At 38.0% G+C, this 18,555-nt stretch overlaps 1 protein-coding gene across 1 annotated transcript in view; it reads left to right on the top strand.

Moving 5' to 3' along the window:
* The first annotated feature begins 2,162 nt into the window (after positions 1 to 2,162).
* Positions 2,163 to 18,555, top strand: part of GFM1 (G elongation factor mitochondrial 1) — a 45,823-nt gene continuing 29,430 nt past the window's right edge. Inside the window, exons 1-6 of the mRNA XM_026665646.2 lie at positions 2,163 to 2,299; positions 6,270 to 6,422; positions 8,794 to 8,926; positions 10,487 to 10,691; positions 11,634 to 11,750; positions 13,836 to 13,986. Coding sequence (XP_026521431.2) covers positions 2,252 to 2,299; positions 6,270 to 6,422; positions 8,794 to 8,926; positions 10,487 to 10,691; positions 11,634 to 11,750; positions 13,836 to 13,986 — 807 coding nt within the window. The 5' untranslated portion in view covers positions 2,163 to 2,251. The remainder of the gene's footprint in view (positions 2,300 to 6,269; positions 6,423 to 8,793; positions 8,927 to 10,486; positions 10,692 to 11,633; positions 11,751 to 13,835; positions 13,987 to 18,555) is intronic.

Genomic DNA, 18,555 nt, shown 5'->3' on the forward strand with positions numbered 1-18,555 from the left:
AATCACCCATTTTTAACTTTCATCACATGCATATGGTTATTGGATAGATAAAACAAGATCCTTGGAGTTGTAGTAGTGATTTGATATATAAATAAGGACTGACTCAAGTCAAATTCAGTTCCTGTGACTTTGTGGATCTAGTAGTTTTCCTAGCAGTGGTATAATTTCCCATCACCTTTTTTCCAAGACTCACTTCTTTTTATACATACAGGTAGTCTTTGACGTACAACAGTTCATTTAGTGACCATTTGAAGTTACATCATCACTGAAAAAAGTGACTTATGACTTATGACCGTTTTTCACACAACCATTGTGGCATCCCCACGGTCATGTGATTTACATTGAGATGCTTGACAACTGACTCACATTTATGACGGTTGCAGTGTCTCAGAGTCATGTGATTGCCTTTTGTGACCTTCTGACAAGTCAATGAGGAAACCAGATTCACTTAACAACCGTATTATTGATTTAACAACTTCAGGGTTCACTTAACAAATGAGGTAAGAAAAGTCATAAAATGGTGCAAAACTCACTTAACAAATTTCTCACTTAACCTAAATTTTGGGCTCAATTGTGGTCGTAAGTTGAGGACTACCTATACTTGCCATTCATCTTAAATGTGATTTTCCAAACGGCTTTAACCAGGGATGGGATTCTACCAGTTTGCACCTATTGGCAAGAACCGGTTGTTAACATTCTAAGCAGGTCAGAGAACCAGTTGTTAGAAGAAATTACTGGCCTAATCCTGTAAGGAAGGCAGGAAGGAAACATTCTGGTGTTGCTTACAGAAACTGCCTCTCCGTTAACCCTTATTACATTCTTGGCAGGGCTAGACTTGCTGTCTCAGGAACTTCTCTGGAGTTTTTTCCCCCTCCTTTGCTGGTACTTTGCTTGTGTGGAGTGACCATTCCAAGTTACAATGGCACTGAAAAAAGTGACTTATATCCATTTTTCACACTTACGACTGTTGCAGCATCCCCACAGTCATGAGAGGCCAGGCGAGGAGATGCGTGCCTCGATGTGAGTGATATTGAGTTGGCCGCACCCAGCCAATAACATGACCACCAAGCCATGTCCACCCAGTCACATGACCATCAAGGCACGCCCACCACCTAAGCCACGCCCACAGAATTGGTTGTTAAACATTTGAATCCCACCCCTGGCTTTAACCCTGAGGTATGTTTAACTTGGAGGTATCTTTAATCAGAGTCTAATCAGGTCTGCCCCTGCTCAGCTTGTTTATAGACCAGCCAAAACTACTAGGGCATAAGTAACATTGAGAGGATGTCTAGTAAGGGTGGGGTGTAAGGAAGCATCCTCAACTTGACCGATGCATCTGTCAGGTAGGATTCCCTGGATACTGAAAATAGATTTTGGGATTAAAACAATAAAATCAGCCTCATGCTGTCCATTTTAGAAGCGCATCCAAGATCACAAATGGCCTTTTCTTCCATGCAAACCTGCTGTCTGGGGAAAGCAGAAATGATCAGCCTCACCTTTAGAAATTGTGTTTTAGTTCAGTAGAGATATGGTCCTCAACCATTCGTTTAGTGACATCTCTGATTTAGTGACATCTGTCAGTTACAGCGACACTGAAAAAGGTGACTTATGACCATTTTTCACACTTGTGATTGTTGCGCCATGGTTACCTGATCAAAATTCAAACACCTGGCACATGGCATGTATTTGTGACTGTTGCAGTGTCCTGGGGTCATACAATCTTCCTTTGGCCACCCCCTGACAGATGGGGTCAATGCGGAAGCCAAATTCATTTAATAACTGTGTGGCTGGCTTGGCAACTGCAGTGATTCACTTGGGGGCTGGCCTGGGCAGGAAGGATTGTGGGGTGGGGCAAGACTCACTTAATTGTCTTGCTTGGCAGTGGAAATTTTGGGATCAATTGTGGCTGTAAGCCGCGGATGATCACTGGGTTTTTTAAAGAAGATACTGGACAGCCACTTGTCTGAAATGGTATAGTTTCTCTTGCTTGACCAGGGGGCTGGACTAGTAGACCTCCAAGGTCCTTTCCAGTTTTAATCTGATTCTGATTCTAATTAGCTCTTTCGAAGCGAAGCGCTTCTTTCCTCCCAGGTGTTTGGGGGCGCTGTAGAAGCTGGCTTCCGGGATGGGGAGGTGACTCTATGGTCCGCTCCCATGCTCCGGAAGTATTTACTCGGCTCAAACCGGAAATGGAGTTGTAAGAGCCGTGCCCGGCGTGACTTTTGGAAGCGGAGGTAGCGGCGCTTTCACGATGTTGAGGTGTCGGCGACTCTTAGGTTTGGCGTTGCCTCGGCAACAGGTAGGACCAGGGAGCTTCCGTGGGGTCAGAGCAGCCCCAGCTATGCTGCAGGTTGAGTGGGAAGCGGTGTCTACATTTCTGCGCCTGGTTTGGCGGGGGTTGTTCAAAAGGCTCCGCGGGGAAGCTTGATTTGTCATTAAATGCAGAATCTCTTTGTTACGGGGAAGCTATTCGATAGGTTAAAAACCCGACAGCTGAAAACTTACGGTAATGCTCAGCTTGCTGTACGCCTCTTGAAATGAGATGGGTTATTGGAGAACAAAGTGGGTCAGTTTGGATTGATATTAAATCTTTTTCACCTGTATTTGGAAGGGATTAAAATGTGTGAGAGTGATCTGCTTTCAAGGCATCCTGTGAGTTGATTGGAAAGATTTTAAGTTCGAGCAAACTTTAGGTAATCTTAAAGAAGTTAAAGCTAATTTGTTTCTTTCGGAAAAGATAGTTATCGATTCTGAATGGAAATGCAAGTTATACACTGCTCAAAAAAATAAAGGGAACACTTAAACAACACAATGTAACTCCAAGTCAATCACACTTCCGTGAAATCAAACTGTCCACTTAGGTAGCAACACTGATTGACAATCAATTTCACATACTGTTGTGCAAATGGAATAGACAACAGGTAGAAAGCATAGGCAGTTAGCAAGACATCCCCAGTAAAGGAGTGGTTCTGCAGGTGGTGACCACAGACCACTTCTCAGTCCCTATGCTTTCTGGCTGATGGTTTGGTCACTTTTGAATGCTGGCGGTGCTTTCACTCTAGTGGTAGCATGAGACGGAGTCTATAACCTACACAAGTGGCTCAGGTAGTGCAGCTCATCCAGGATGGCACATCAATGCGAGCTGTGGCAAGAAGGTTTGCTGTGTCTGTCAGCGTAGTGTCCAGAGCATGGAGGCGCTACCAGGAGACAGGCCAGTACATCAGGAGACGTGGAGGAGGCCCTAGGAGGGCAACAACCCAGCATCAGGACCGCTACCTCCGCCTTTGTGCAAGGAGGGACAGGAGGAGCACTGCCAGAGCCCTTCAAAATGACCTTCAGCAGGCCACAAATGTGCATGTGGCTGCTCAAACGGTCAGAAACAGACTCCATGAGGGTGGTATGAGGGCCTGACATCCACAGGTGGGGGTTGTGCTTCCAGCCCAACACCATGCAGGACGTTTGGCATTTTCCAGAGATTGGCAAATTCACCACTGGCGCCCGGAGCTCTTCACAGATGAAAGCAGGTTCACACTGAGCACATGTGACAGACGTGACAGGGTCTGGAGACGCTGTGGAGAACATTCTGCTACCTGCAACATCCTCTAGTATGACCGGTTTGGCAGTGGGTCAGTAATGGTGTGGGGTGGCATTTCTTTAAGGGACCGCACAGCCCTCCATGTGCTCGCCAGAGGTAGCCTGACTGCCGTTAGGTACCGAGATGGGATCCTCAGACCCCTTGTGAGACCATATGCTGGTGCGGTTGGCCCTGGGTTCCTCATAATGCAAGACAATGCTAGACCTCATGTGGCTGGAGTGTGTCAGCAGTTCCTGCAAGACGAAGGCATTGATGCTATGGACTGGCCTGCCCGTTCCCCAGACCTGAATCCAATTGAGCACATCTGGGACATCATGTCTCGCTTCATCCACCAATGCCATGTTGCACCACAAACTGTCCGGGAGTTGGGGGATGCTTTAGTCCAAGTGTGGGAGGAGATCCCTCAGGAGACCATCCGCCACCTCATCAGGAGCATGCCCAAGCGTTGTAGGGAGGTCATACAGGCACGTGGAGGCCACACCCACTACAGAGGCTCATTTTGACTTGTTTTAAGGACATTTCATCAAAGTTGCATCAGCCTGTAGTTTTTTTTTTCCACTTTAATTTTGAGTGTAACTCCAAATCCAGACCTCAGTGGGTTGCTAAATTTGATTTCCATTGATAATTTTTGTGTGATTTTGTTGTCAGCACATTCAACTATGTAATGAACAAAGTATTTAATAAGAATATTTCATTCATTCAGATCTAGGATGTCTTATTTTTTGTATTCCCTTTATTTTTTTGAGCAGTGTATTTAATTATTCCACATCCTATGAAGTCCAGGCAACAGTTGTGCAAATTCAGAATGCTAAAAACTCATGATGGTATCCTGTTAGGATAAACTTTGGAAAGATAACTGAGCAAATTATGGCTAAGTTCTATCATTTTAGGAGCCTTCAAGAAAATGGGTTTTTTTATTATGAACATTAAGAGTACGTACAAATATTGAGAAACATATTCTTTTATAGATTTTGTAACTCTTCTGGCATTTAAACTGGCATTTGTTTGTGCCAAATGAAGTAAATAGTATGAGAATATGAAATATGGCATTAATTCCTACATGGCTAAATGCACTATAGAAAATATAATTGGTTGCTGAAGCCCAAAATTGTAGTTAATGCTAATGATCATTTCTTACAGTTGCCATTCAAAATTATATATTTACTATATTTGATAAGCCATTCTAATCAAGGAGTTTCTCACTGGCTTATACAGCTGGTACAAAAGAACAGTTAAAATATAATAAAATCCTGTCCCTACAAAAATAGATCATAGTATCATAGTCTTCCATCTCATCCCTTAAATGCTTTCTTTGAAAGCTTAATTAAGGAAGAGGCAGTTTGAGTATCTGAAGGTAAGTTATTCTAGAAAAGGTAGCCAGCATTTGATAACCATTAATAAAAATTAGTATAAAGAATATGCCACCCTGATATATTATTTAAAAGTATTCAAACATGTCAGTAACATTGTTGTATAAGAGATATACATACTGCCTAATTGAGTAGTTAAAACGAGAAAAAATAGGAATAGAACAATGTACAACTGTAGAAGGCCTAACTAGCACATTATTAAAGGATTCCCCTCCAGTTCTTTAGCAAGAATTGTTCCAAACTAACCAATGAATTGGCAACTTTGTTTGAATGAATGTTTTAACCATTTCACCTTCTAAAATTCATCTTATCTGAAGTCTTAAATTATGATATTAATCTTTTTTCAATGGACTGTGCAACTTTGAACTTGCAACTTCAATTTTACTTTACAGTTATTTGCTAACATTTGTTGGCTTTTGTTTATTGTTGCAACATATCGTTCTTGCCTCACAGTGTATTTGATTTGTAAGGAACGGTTGTTACAGTATTGCCTGAAATGGTTGAAATGATATATTCAGATTGTTAAAATCAACTTTAATCTCTCTATTTTTTTCTGTCCAAAATTAATATGGAAGCATATTTGTAATTAAGAGGTTTAAATTTTGAATTTTTCTTTTTCCAGTAGCAATATTTTCTTAACAACAAATGCTGCTCAGCAGGAATTTTTCTTATACTATTAATCTTTTTTTACTCAGGGTACATAATACATTATTAGATGAATCTGATAAGTAAGTCACAATTCCATAAAAGCTTTCATTATGGGAAATCTTTTATAATTTGCTTTCTAGGCTTTTATTATTTGTTAAATTCAGCAATCTCATCTGTCTCACTAAAATGCAGATTTTAAATTTATTTTCATTTTCAATGAAAAAATGTTAAATGTTTATAAAATGTATAAACTTTTACTTGATAATTAATTATGATTATTAAAAATAATTCCTGGATGCATTGCTAACAGGCTAAGTATCTTGTCCCAATATATATTTAATATGGATGTTTTTTGTGTTTTAAAATATTTTTACTATTTTTAATTATATATATTTTTTGAATTGTAAGCCATTCAGAATCATTGACTCAGATGGACAGCTATAGAAATTGATTGATTGAATGAATGAATGAATGAATGATAGTATATTGATTTCTTGCCCAACCCTAACCCCAATGAAACTAATATTCATTGTAAGGGTGGGAGCTATCATACCAGAACCACTGAATAGGCTATTACATTGAAAATGTATATGAATCCTATTATGTATTTAATATATATTACATTATTGTTACACTTCATGCTTTTTTTTTCTTAGCTGATGCTATACAGCTGCAGATGGTGTTCTTCAGGAATTTTTCCCAATGAAAAAATTCGGAACATAGGCATTTCTGCGCATATTGATTCAGGAAAGACTACATTAACTGAACGTATTCTATTTTACACAGGAAAGATAGCAGAAATGCATGAGGTATTTATGAATATATTGGTACCAATGGGGAGGATTGGCATTATATTATTGTTGTCGTTGTTATTTCATGGTTTCTGTTTTATTGTCAACTTTCGGGAATACTGTTCCTGTAAATTTAAGATAACATACATGCAGAGGGCATAAAATAAACAGAACAGATAGGAATTTTGAAGGCAATGGTTGACTCTATTTTGTTAAAAATATAACAAATTAATAAAGGTGGGTTATGAATAATATCTAAAGCTCTGAGGGTCTATCAATTGAGTCAGAGCTATAGTCTTAAATGGAGAAGATTTTAAACACTAATCTTTCCAAGCATGGTTGCCTATAGGAATCATTACAGGGATATAGTATCATGCTATCCAGAGCAACATCCAAGAGTCTCTGTCCCTTTGGCTATAGTCAATATTCATGGCTCCATCTTCTGAAATTCCTGGGTGAAAATGAAACCTATGTGTGAAAAACATTGTTTATGAACTTTGATGCTTGCTTCAGAAAGCACCTGTGTGGGTCTCTAGAGTGCTGGAGAAATTTTTCTTTGGACATATGAATCAGAAGTGGAATTTGAGAGAAGAGAAGCTGCATGGGATGTTGTTAAATCTAGCAGAAACCAAACATTAAATTCATGATTTCTTATCAAGTGACAAACATGGAGACAGCATTAATATGATATTGGGGTGCTGTACTATTTCAGTAGGTGATTTGCCATAGCTGAATAAATCATAAGTTCATATTTTTAACCAGGTAACTTTATAGAAGATTATCAGCTTGTTTGTCCATCAGCTAAAACTAAAGTGTCGGTGGTACCTTTATAAGAAAATGGATAAAAAAAGTACAAATTCAATTTTTTTCTTTCAAAAGTCCCAGATCATAATTCAGGCATGATATTCTTCCGATTAAAATCGGAATTCCGATTGTTTTGGGAATCGCCCCCCCCCCTTTCCCCCCACCCCTTCTTCTCCTCCTTCCCCTCCCCTCGGAGGCCCCGAGTCAGGAGTTGCTGGCGCGGCTCCGCGCGGCTCCAGTCCCGCGTTGCCTCAGGAAGGGAAAGGCAAAAAGGAAGAGCCGCGGCGGCGCTTTGCAACGGGAGCAGCGGCTCCTGGTTTTGCCTTTCCCTTCCCGAGGCAACGCGGGACTGGAGCCGCGTGGAGCTGCGCCGGCGGTAGCAACTCCTGACAGCCCCAGCCGGATACCTGAGCGGGGCCCGGGCGGTGCGAGCGGAGGCCGCTGAGCGGCAGGAAAAGGGAGCTGGGCCAGCCACAGACCAGCCTCCGTACAACACGCCATCGCCCGGCCCTGGCGAGGGAAAGCAGTGGGCGCTCCCCAGGCGTGCGGCGGGGGGTCTCTTTTGGCCGGCCCCAATTTTTTTTTCAGAGCGGAATATCATGCCTGATAATTTCATAGAAGTGTAGCAGCACTTCAACACATACTGTATTTTATTTTAGAAAATTGCTGTTTTTTCAAGTTGCTGTTGAAATGAAGCAGTTCAACATGGAGAACAGACAATATTGGGAGAGGCTGCTCACCGAATGTAGAGGTGATTTGCAGATTACATTTTGGGTGGCTGCTTATGAAATAAATAAAATGGGCATCAAATTTTGATCCTGTTGTTCACATAGAATCCTTTCATATGTCAATTGGACCCACATAAAGCTTTGAATTCAGTGACAAAGGCAAAAATTCTAAAATCTGAAAGAGTGAATATGTTTTATAATAATATAGAAAAATTAGTACTATCTGAAAATATGAGAATGAAGTGCATTATTTGTGTCTGGGTATTCTTGTTTCGTTTAAATTGAAGTTTATATCCAAATTCAAGAATGAGCTGAAAAGATTGACTTTGTAGGAAAAAAATGTTTTTTTTTTTGAAGGAGACCTGAACTTCAGGCAAGACTATCCAGGTTGTCTAGAAATAGTTACACTAATGACCTGTTTACTTACAAGTCCAATTTAGTCTATAAAATCTTATGTGGCCTGAGTTATACTTCCATTCCTTATTAATAATCTGGCCATTATGAATAAATGTATAAAAGTCTTAGGCTGAATTGGCTTATTCCCCATTTGACATAAAGTATTTTGGGGTGTATCAAAGCTGATATAATAATCATTGCACCACATTTTCTTGTTAGCTGAAAATCAGACGTGAATTATTCATTAGTTTACGACATTTTAAAAAAATCATTTAAAAACAATTGCCTTTTGTGATTTTTTAAAATATATATACTCCTTCCCTCCCTCCCTTCCTTTCTCTTGTATTTATTAGTTTTTGATCTGGAAAATTGAAGTAGGGCTAAATTAAGTGATTTTCAACAGCTTTATTCTATATAAAAGAACAGAAGTGCACATATTGATTTGTTTTCTTTCCTCTTAGGTAAAAGGGAAAGATGGAGTTGGTGCGGTGATGGATTCCATGGAATTGGAACGACAACGAGGAATCACTATTCAGTCTGCTGCTACATACACCATGTGGAAAGATACAAATATTAACATAATTGATACCCCAGGTAGCGTTGTCCTTGCATACCATATTTAGTTTTCCACATGTTTCATTTCTATTTGCTGTAAAAAAAGAATACCTATTTGATAACTTGCAGATCTAGTTTGTGATCTTTTTTTTCAACTGATTAGCAAATAATTGGCAACATGAAACTTCACACTAGTCTTGTTTTTAAGCAGAATTCTTCTAAATATATAAAGTGTAATTTCAATTAGCCATGTTCATTTCATTTTTGTATTGCCTGGCTCATCAGTCACAGAGAGCCTGATTGTGATAGACTTATATGGCCATCATGTTATTCAGCAACCTTTCCCAATCTGATGTCCTCCAAACTACTGGCTGAGAATTTAAGAGTTGTGATCTAGACTAGGGGTCACCAACCTTTCAGACCTCAGGGACCACTAAATTCATAATTTTAAATCCCAGGGACTACTAATATGAATTTTTTAAAAAGATAAATAGTATTTAGTGCAATATAAAAAATGCAATTTTCCTCAGACCGCCAAAATTTTCTTATAAACCACCAGTTGTGATCGTTGGTCTAGACAATGTATTGTAATGATTAAGGTATTGTTTAGGAACAGACAGGGCCAGGTTCTAGTCCATTCGTAGACCCAGAGTTCACTGGGTGACTTAGGGCCAGTCAGACACTCTCGGTCTAACCTACCCGCAAAATTATTATGGGAAAAAACAAGAGGAGAAAATACTATATATGTTTTCTTGAACTCTCAAATGCAAGGTGGGATAGAAGTCTAATAAATTCATTCTTATGTTTAAAGCGCATCAGTTTGGAGTAATTGTAAGATATTTGTGAAAGGGATTTTGAATGCATTCTTCTTAACTTTAGTGAATATGAATGAGCATATGCTGGCATACAACTATGAATTTAGATTTAGGTCATTCTCTGTTTTATTCAATGTATCTGTGCTCCCCTTTCCCACCAGCACTAAGGCACTTAATACGTTGAAAATTAGATATCAGAATTAATTGGTAGCATGCACACAATACTTCCTATAGAAATCTATTATGGTTGGTTGCATAACCATCCAGGTGGTTAGACTTGGTTTGGTATTTTTATGTTCATCCATTGAGGAACTGGGATAGGCAGATTTGAAGGTGAGGGGTACTTGGTGCTGTCTTAGTTGCTAGGGCTGATGATGTTACTTGTCTGGTAAAATGAAACATCTGCAAAAAAACAACCAAGTTCAGAAAGCCAAGGACCTCATTTCCATCCTGTACTACAAATATTCTCTATCAGTGTTAAATTGCAGGATATAATCTATTCCTGGATATAATCTATTGCAGGATATAATCTATTCCAAGAAAAGCTGTCTTTGCATTTGATTGATGGTTTTGTCAGTTAGCCAATAGTGTTCGAGTTTCTCAGCCAGTTGAGAGATTAAAATCTCTCTATAGAGTATGGTTTTATGTAAGTTTTTTGGACATGCTTAATTAAATGTTGAATTTGTTGCTTGCCATTTCTGAAAACCATAAGAATTGGGAAATGTGTGAATTCAGTAACAGCAGTGAATCTTAAAACTTTTATAGACAATTATTTCATTTATAGGGCATGTTGATTTCACAATTGAAGTGGAAAGGTCACTGAGAGTTCTTGATGGGGCCATTCTCGTGTTGTGTGCTGTTGGAGGGGTTCAGTGCCAGACAATGACAGTCAACAAACAAATGAAGCGATACAATGTTCCGTTCTTGACCTTTATCAATAAATTGGATCGCACGGGCTCAAATCCAAACAGAGCCATACAACAATTAAGGTAGGAACTTCTAAATTTAAATGCATCCCACCTACCTGTCATCTGACTTGTGAGTTGCCTTCTCAAAACTCTAGTAGATAAAATGATTAAATATCACTGCCATTTGTATCAAGGCTATTGTAAGTTGATACAGGAATGATTTCCTCATTATTCTATACAAATAATTTCACTATAAAATATGAAAAGACCCTTAAAGTCAGCTGCTTAATTTCACTGTCTAAATCTTGTAAATAAGATAATCTTTCTGAATTAATGATCACTAAATGCAGTAATGTGTTCCTTTTATGAAGTCAACTGGACAAAATTGTGTCTCTGAGACCGTAACTTGTCTATGAATATAAATATACAGTTTCTCTAGTTTTGCCAAGGCTGCGTAAAATAAGATTGCTGATGATCACCTGATATAAATGCCATAAAATCATAATGAAAACATCCTAAATTTCTCATCCGTGATTTGACCTGTGATGGTTGCATTGTTTGAAACTTGTTGAGAATTGGGCACTGTACAAATTTAATAGTAATAGTAATGTTTGCATATCTGACTCTTACAATTCCACTAACAGGTGATTATGTTTTTCTGAATAAAATATGTAAACATTTAGAATGTTCTATCAGTCAAGAATTTTGCAGATATTTACATTGAAGAATGTAAATATATCTTGTTTGTTTTAAAATAAAAGCCTATTATTTGTGCACATCTCTTCCTAGATGGTATATCTCAGATTCTTAATTCATGCCAAATATGCAGAATTTGTACCAAAGAGAATGCTCAGCTGCAGTCAAAAGCTAGAGAACAAGTCATGAAGATGAAGTCAGAGATTGTCTCTACTGTTTTCATCTTCAACTTTATAATTTTTACAGAAATCCACAATCATTCTTCTAGGCTCAATGGACTTCAAATAGGAGAAGTATAGAAATTGTATATGTTTTTAATTTTTACAGATCCAAGCTAAAGCAGAATGCTGCTTTTATTCAGATTCCCATGGGACTGGAAGGGCAACTCAGAGGAGTTATTGATTTAATTGAAGAAAAGGCTATATACTTCGATGGTGACTTTGGGTAAGGTGCTAAAATTTCCTAATGCAAATATGTTTCATGTCCCTGAGGTAGAGTTTTACTTCTAGAAGTAAACTTCAGTAATTTTGATTATTCAGGAAAGACAAGCTAGGAATAGAACAGCAATAATATTTCTTATCTCTTAACTTATCTCTCAACCTGGGTTCACACTGTGTTGAGTTCTAATGTAATTTGTTGGCTTTGCCTAAGCAAGAATCCATATATAGTGATTTCTATTGTGATTGGGGTTTATAGCTTAAGATAGAATTTGAAGCTTGCCATTCTGGTGATTACAACAAACTCTTCTGTTATATTGAATCTAGCTATCCTTCCTCCAGCCCACCTCTCATTGGAAATTTCTGATGTTGATTTTAACCAACACAGGAGGTTGCATTGGAACCTTCCATGGGTTACCAATACAAAGAAGGAGTCTTGTCTTAATCAGATTTTGAAGTCTGTTAGAAAGTCTGTTAGCAAGCTCTGTGTTTGTATTTGTTCTGACCCGGCCTTCGCAAGTAGTGATAAGACATTTACTTGTGAGTAAAACAAGCCCCTTTTTATAACAGGACAGTAACAGTCTTTTATTCACTTGGATAAGCAAAAAAATCAAATGTAAGTAGTCCCAACAAACCTGGGTTTAGCCAAGAAATCCGAATTGCTTACTGTAGACTAGAAACGAATGATTGTCTGTGACAACCGGCCACTCCCAACCCCTTCCTATTTGTTTCCCAGCCAGGGAGGGGCTAGCTATTGTCTGTGTCTGCCTCTCCCTGATAGTTGGCCTACTGTTTTCCTTTGCTCCTCTCCTTTCCTCTCTGTGCATACGTGCATCTGGGATGGGCCCCATTTGTTCCTCCCCCTCACTCAGCTCAGGCCCCGAAGACAGCTTCCTCTCCACCTGGGGAAGATGGAAGGCTCCCCTGTGTCTCTGATGCTGTTTCCTTACCAGAACCTTCCAAAGGCTCCAAAGCTGACCCAGGCTCTCCCTCCACCACCTCCTCGTCTGACTCTATAGAAAAGCTAATGGATATGTGTCAGTGAAGAGTCTCAGTCATCCAGGATAAAGTTGTCTGAAGATTGAGTCATGGCAATTGGACTTATTTTTCTTATTAGTTTGAGTTGTTTTTCGCAGCTTATCCAAGCAGTTTCATCAATCAGAACAAGTTACTTTGGGAAGGAAACCCCTGAGGTTGGGGTGGGAGGAGTTGGTGCATTTTAATGGATCTCTGCCTAACTAATTTGTTCTGATTGGTGAAGCTGCTTGGATGAGCAGCAGAAAGTCTCAAATAAGGGGAAAAAATCAAGTTGCAATGACTCAACTTTCAGACATAGTTATGTGCTTCCCCATTTCTTTTTCTATTGGGAAAGAAGAGTTAAAATATTTTGGTTACCTTGTTACATTGTTCATGCTAACTGATTAACTGGCTAGTTTTAAACAAATCAAAATTAATATTAAAAATCTCAACAATGCAGTAAACCTTGTTTAGCAAAAACAAATAATTCCTGATTCTTCATTTTCACAAGAGGGATGTGGACCTAGTCATGGCTCATTATGTAGTTTGATGCTTTTTAATCTAAACCTTAATCCATTTATCTTTGGAAAAGTGAGAAATTGGAGGAAAAGGCAGATTATCTCATGTTCTAGATGTCTTAATTATAATAGTTTGGTGCATTGCATCCACATTGGCTTTAAGATCTGTGATGTCTTACTGATTAAATCCTGGATTTGGGTACTCAGTAATGATTTCTTTTTACTGGCTAACAAAAAAGCGGCAGGAAATCAGAAGAGCCGAGCAGCTGGAGCAGGCAGAAATTAGTTTGCAGATCTAAAGCTTCCTATTAATTTCCTTTAGATAAAATCACCAAAGGCTGTATAGCTGTAGATTTGAATAGTTGATAATTTACAAAATCACATTCATAGTTCTGGGGTTTCCTAAACTGGAAAAATTAAATGAAGATGAAAATTAAAACTTATCAGTATGTGTGCTGCTAGGGACCATAAATCTTTTCAAGCCAGCTGTCCAAAACACCAGATCGTACAGTTGAAGCTGAATATTGATGAACTTTCCATTTTTCCTGTTTCTGCAGCCAGATTGTTAAATATGATGATATCCCTCCTGAGTTCAGAGCAGAGTCCTCAGATCGCCGCCAGGAACTGATCGAATGTGTTGCAAACAGTGATGAAAAACTTGGGGAGCTTTTTCTGGAAGAGAAAATCCCAACAGTGACTGATTTGAAAGTAAGAGAATTTAATCATTCTTTTTTCTTTTTTTGAAAACTTACTAAAGGCCTTTGAAGTAAGTATTTCTACTAGTAGTGTAGAGCTGCATTGTGCCTAGACAAAAGCAAAACAAAATGGATGCTTTCGTAGGAATGATTGAAGAATAAGGATAAAAATGATTTCATACTCTACAATTTACTTAAATTTAATGTTTAGTTTAGTTTATTGTCATTGAACTTTGAACAACGAAATTAAATGCCATCTTCAGTGTACATTATAACTATAAAAATAAAACACAAACACACATCCTTCACATTCTATACAATTGAATTGAAAACCCGATGTTGCATTAATATTGCACTATACAGTAGAATTCAATATAGTTACTGCCCTGGGATAGAAGCTGTTTTTCAGCCTATTTGTCCTTGTTTCTGTATCGTGCTAGATGGTAATAGTACAAAGAGAAGGTGCCCAGGATGAGATGGATCTTTGAGAATATTTTGAACTTTCTTAAGGCAGCGGGAGCTATAAAGCTCTTCCAAAGAGGGGAGAGGGCAACCAATGATCCTCTGGGCAATGATGTTAACCCTCTGGAGAGCTGTCCTATCTGCCACTGTGCAGTTGGCAAGCCATACACAGGTGCAATAAGTTAAAATACTCGATGGTGCAGTGGTAAAAGGTCACCAGCATTCTATTCATAATACTTTCTAGAACAGTGATAACATAGAGCAATTTGAATATTTGAAGAATTTTTTATTTTCTCAATCTCAATAATTGAATCAATACACAGGCACTCAAATAACTGTAGTGATAAAGTTTTTGGAAATTGTGATATATAAAACTAATAAGTTATTGCACTTAATGCTGGTGATACCTAGTGATTTTCCATATAGATCCTGTAGTTTATTTCTGTATTCTGTTGGCATGCTTTGCCTGCCATTCACAGTTTAATCTGCTTCACTTGTTTATATTGAGTGAATAATTATCTGTCTTAGTTTCAGCTATAAATTAAGGTTGCCAGCTGGACTATGAATTGCCCAACCAGCAAGAGGAAGCATGACTGGATTGATGTTTGAAAGTTAAGCTTTCAAGTTTAACACTTTTCTTGCAGGTTAATTGTAAGGGAATATATATGAGAACTTTTCTTAAAATTCTGGAAAAATTTAGCAGAAAGTTATGACTACTGACTTTTAAACTGAAGCAGAACAGAATAAAAGAGCTGGAAGGGACCTTGAAAATCTCCTACTCCAATTCCTTACTCAGACAGAACACCCTCTACCATTCAGACAAATGAATCTCTTCTTAAAAACTTACAGTGTTGGAGCATCCACAACTTCTGGAGGCAAGTTGTTCCATTGGTTGATTGCTTGCACCATTAGGAAATTTCTACTTAGTTCTAGGTTGCTTCTCTTCTTGATTAGTTTCCATCCATTGCTTCTTGTCCTGTCTTCAGGTGCTTTGGTTGACTCCCTCTTCTTTGTGGCAACCCCTTTGATATTGGAACACTGCTCTCATGTCACCCCTAGTCCTTTTTTCCATTGATTTAGACATACCCAATTCCAGCAACCATTATTTTATATGTTTTAGCCTACAGTCCCCTAACCAATAATCATTGTTGCTCTTCTATACACTCTTTCTAGAGTCTCAATATCTTTCTTACATTGTGGCGACCAAAACTGGATGCAGTATTCCAAGAGTGGTTTTACCAAAGCCTTATAAAGTGGTATTAACACTTCACATGAAACTGTAGGAGGTTGATACAGCCAGCATTCGTTTGTTACTGCTTTGCATGTAGAAGTATTGTGTTTTATTACTTTTAAGAGCTGAACTAAATTGCAGCATTAGAAAGTATATGTGTCTGCAATATCTTTCTCATGACCCTTTGCTGCTATCCAGGGAAGCATTAAGCTTTTACAACCAGTACTCATTAATAGCTAGAAATGACTGGAGGGTAAGAAAGCTGCCTGAAGGAAACCAGCTGTTTAGTGTGATAGACAAGGTTGTGACAGATCTTAGAGGTCATTTCCAGCCTTGCTTTCCTGTCTGAGTATAGGTGTGATATTGGAGCTTAACTATTTATTGACGGTTGTTTCCCAGAAAATAAGTCCTGTTCTGCTGAAAGACTATTTTATTGCAGGTTTATCCTTGATAGACCCAGTTGCTTCCTCTAATGTATAAATTTAGTGTAAATGGAAACTGTGTCACCGCAGCTGAACTTGCTTAGTTTAGGACTGGGTTTGGCTTGAAGACTTGATGAGCCTGGAAAATACAGGCTCTGCATTTGGAAGTCATCTCATGTTATCCTTCTTAGAATTTGATGACTTATAGTCTGGGAAAATGTTGCATGCTGGTTATTCAATTTGCTGCTTGATTCTGTCTCTTACATAATTAAAAGGTTACAATCCATGTTAAGTGCTCTTACATAATCATTTAGTCCCAAGGTCGTATTATAGTCCAGGATTTCAGTTGGAGAATTAATTTGGAATCTCCACTTCAGTTGGGAAAAACTTCAATATTTGAATACTTTTAAAATCCAGCAGAAATATGTTCAAGCTGATCTTAAACATTTTAGTGTAAAAATAACTACTTAAATTCAGTAAAATCTTCAATGGAGTGAAGTCTTTTGTCTTAATTTGGAAAATGTCCACATGTTCACCCTACTCCCTAAATTACTTGTGCCTTTTCATCTATGTAAAACTAAAACTAGTGCAAAATAGGATGAATTCCCTTCAGCCTATTTCAATTTTAGACATGTTTTGGTTCTTCACATAATGCACAACTAGCTTATAGAATTCGTAACCACAAAGACAGAAATGGATGTTTTGCTTAGGTTACATTAAAAAGGTTAAATGATTTTATGAAGACCGGAGGCCTGTGAATTTGGAAGGAAAATGGGTTCACTCAAGTATCCATTTTTCTACAAACTCCGGTCATTTTGTAAATTCTCAGGATTATATAAATTTGTGATCTATATTATTTCAGTTCTAAGCATGGGATCCATAAATGCCTGTCAACTTTCACATTGCAAAGAATGCAGAACTGCCAGTTGAGAATGAAATAATTAAATAGGAAAACACCAAGCCGATGCAAGAGTGAAAAAATGAAATTGTCCTGAATTGGTTTAAAATAACATGTTCTACCATTCTTCAGTATGTAGACATTTTTCAGAAGGAAAGTAAGAAAAAAAAGATACAATTTTCTGTTTCCTACTTTCCAGCGTTGTCATTGCTTGTTTGATGGTGGTAATCATAAACTTGAAACTTGACATTATATAATTAAAACATATCTAGTCTATTTTCAGCTCTGACTAGTAATTGCTGTCCATTATTGAAATACAGTCTTTTCATCACCTGATCTTTGCTACTTTTAGCACAGCTATGGCCTGAATAGGACCATATGTCTCATCTTCCTTTCCATATGTAACCTTTAGCAGGATTGTTCCTCTTGGAGCTAGAGAGAACAAACATTTTGCTATGGCTTCATGCTATTTGTGTCTATTCATGTTACCTGGGTGCTGTAAAGACTTCCACATTCACAAGTCTTACAATGCTTGCAACAAAATCTAAGCAAAATTATAGTCCTTTTGTGCTGTATTTATAAATTGCACCATCATAGAACTGTAGGATATAGGAAGGTAACTTAAGACTGTTGTTCGGAACAGAAGCATTTTTTATTTTATGCAGATATTTCTTTCAGATCAGTTTATTAAAATAAAAGTACATTATTTTAGCCTGAGCTTTGAAGTAATATAGTAATTATGTTTTCCTTCTTAGTAGATGAAAAATACTTGGGTCTCTCCCCCAGCCCAGCATATACCATAGCTAGCTGATTTTACATTGTTTAATAGATTTGAGAAAGATCAAAGATTGGGCTTGTTTGAGCTAAGTAATTTGTCCACAGTGATTAATGTTTACACTGTGGCAGCCAGCCAGGTAGTGATCTAGATTTTTTTTATGGAGAAACTTGCTGGATGTTTATTTTTAGCAAGCCTCACAGGAGGTGGCAGCACTAAAACAATTTTGGCTGATCTAAAAAAGCTGAGCAGGAATTTTCAGGGCTATAGACCAAATTTGGAAAATAAAAAATATGAGATGAAAGCAGTAGAAACAATTCTGCATTATTGCCAGGAAAGTAACATGGCCACTTAGTCATCAAGAACCAAGCTCTCCTTGTTTATTAAAGGTCAAATGCTTAAATTACTGGCTTTTTGTTCATATTATATAATTTGCTGCTGAAATGAAAGTCTGGCTATTGTGCTACGTCCTCAGAAGGAAAGCAACAAAAGTAATTTGTCAAAGTATAAGGGCAAGGTTGGGAAGTTGAAACTGATGGAACAGGAACGTATTTTTCTAGTTGGGAGAACTGTCCTTTCGTAGATATTCTACGCAAGGGGCAAAAAGAGTTTGAAATTTAAGAGCTTAACCTGGACATTTTGAGAGTTAGCTCTCCTGGTAAGAGGAAAACAACGGATGTATCTGTTATCAGAACAAGAGACAGGAGGAAAATCAGGCCTCCTATTTGAAAGAGAGACCTGCATAGTTTGTGGAGGAAAGAGATGCAAGAATCTTAACATTGAATTCACCATAA

This window comes from Notechis scutatus, chromosome 4 (assembly GCF_049901735.1).
Source record: "Notechis scutatus isolate UNSWTSFEM ecotype Mainland chromosome 4, rNotScu1.2, whole genome shotgun sequence".
NCBI lineage: Eukaryota > Metazoa > Chordata > Lepidosauria > Squamata > Elapidae > Notechis > Notechis scutatus.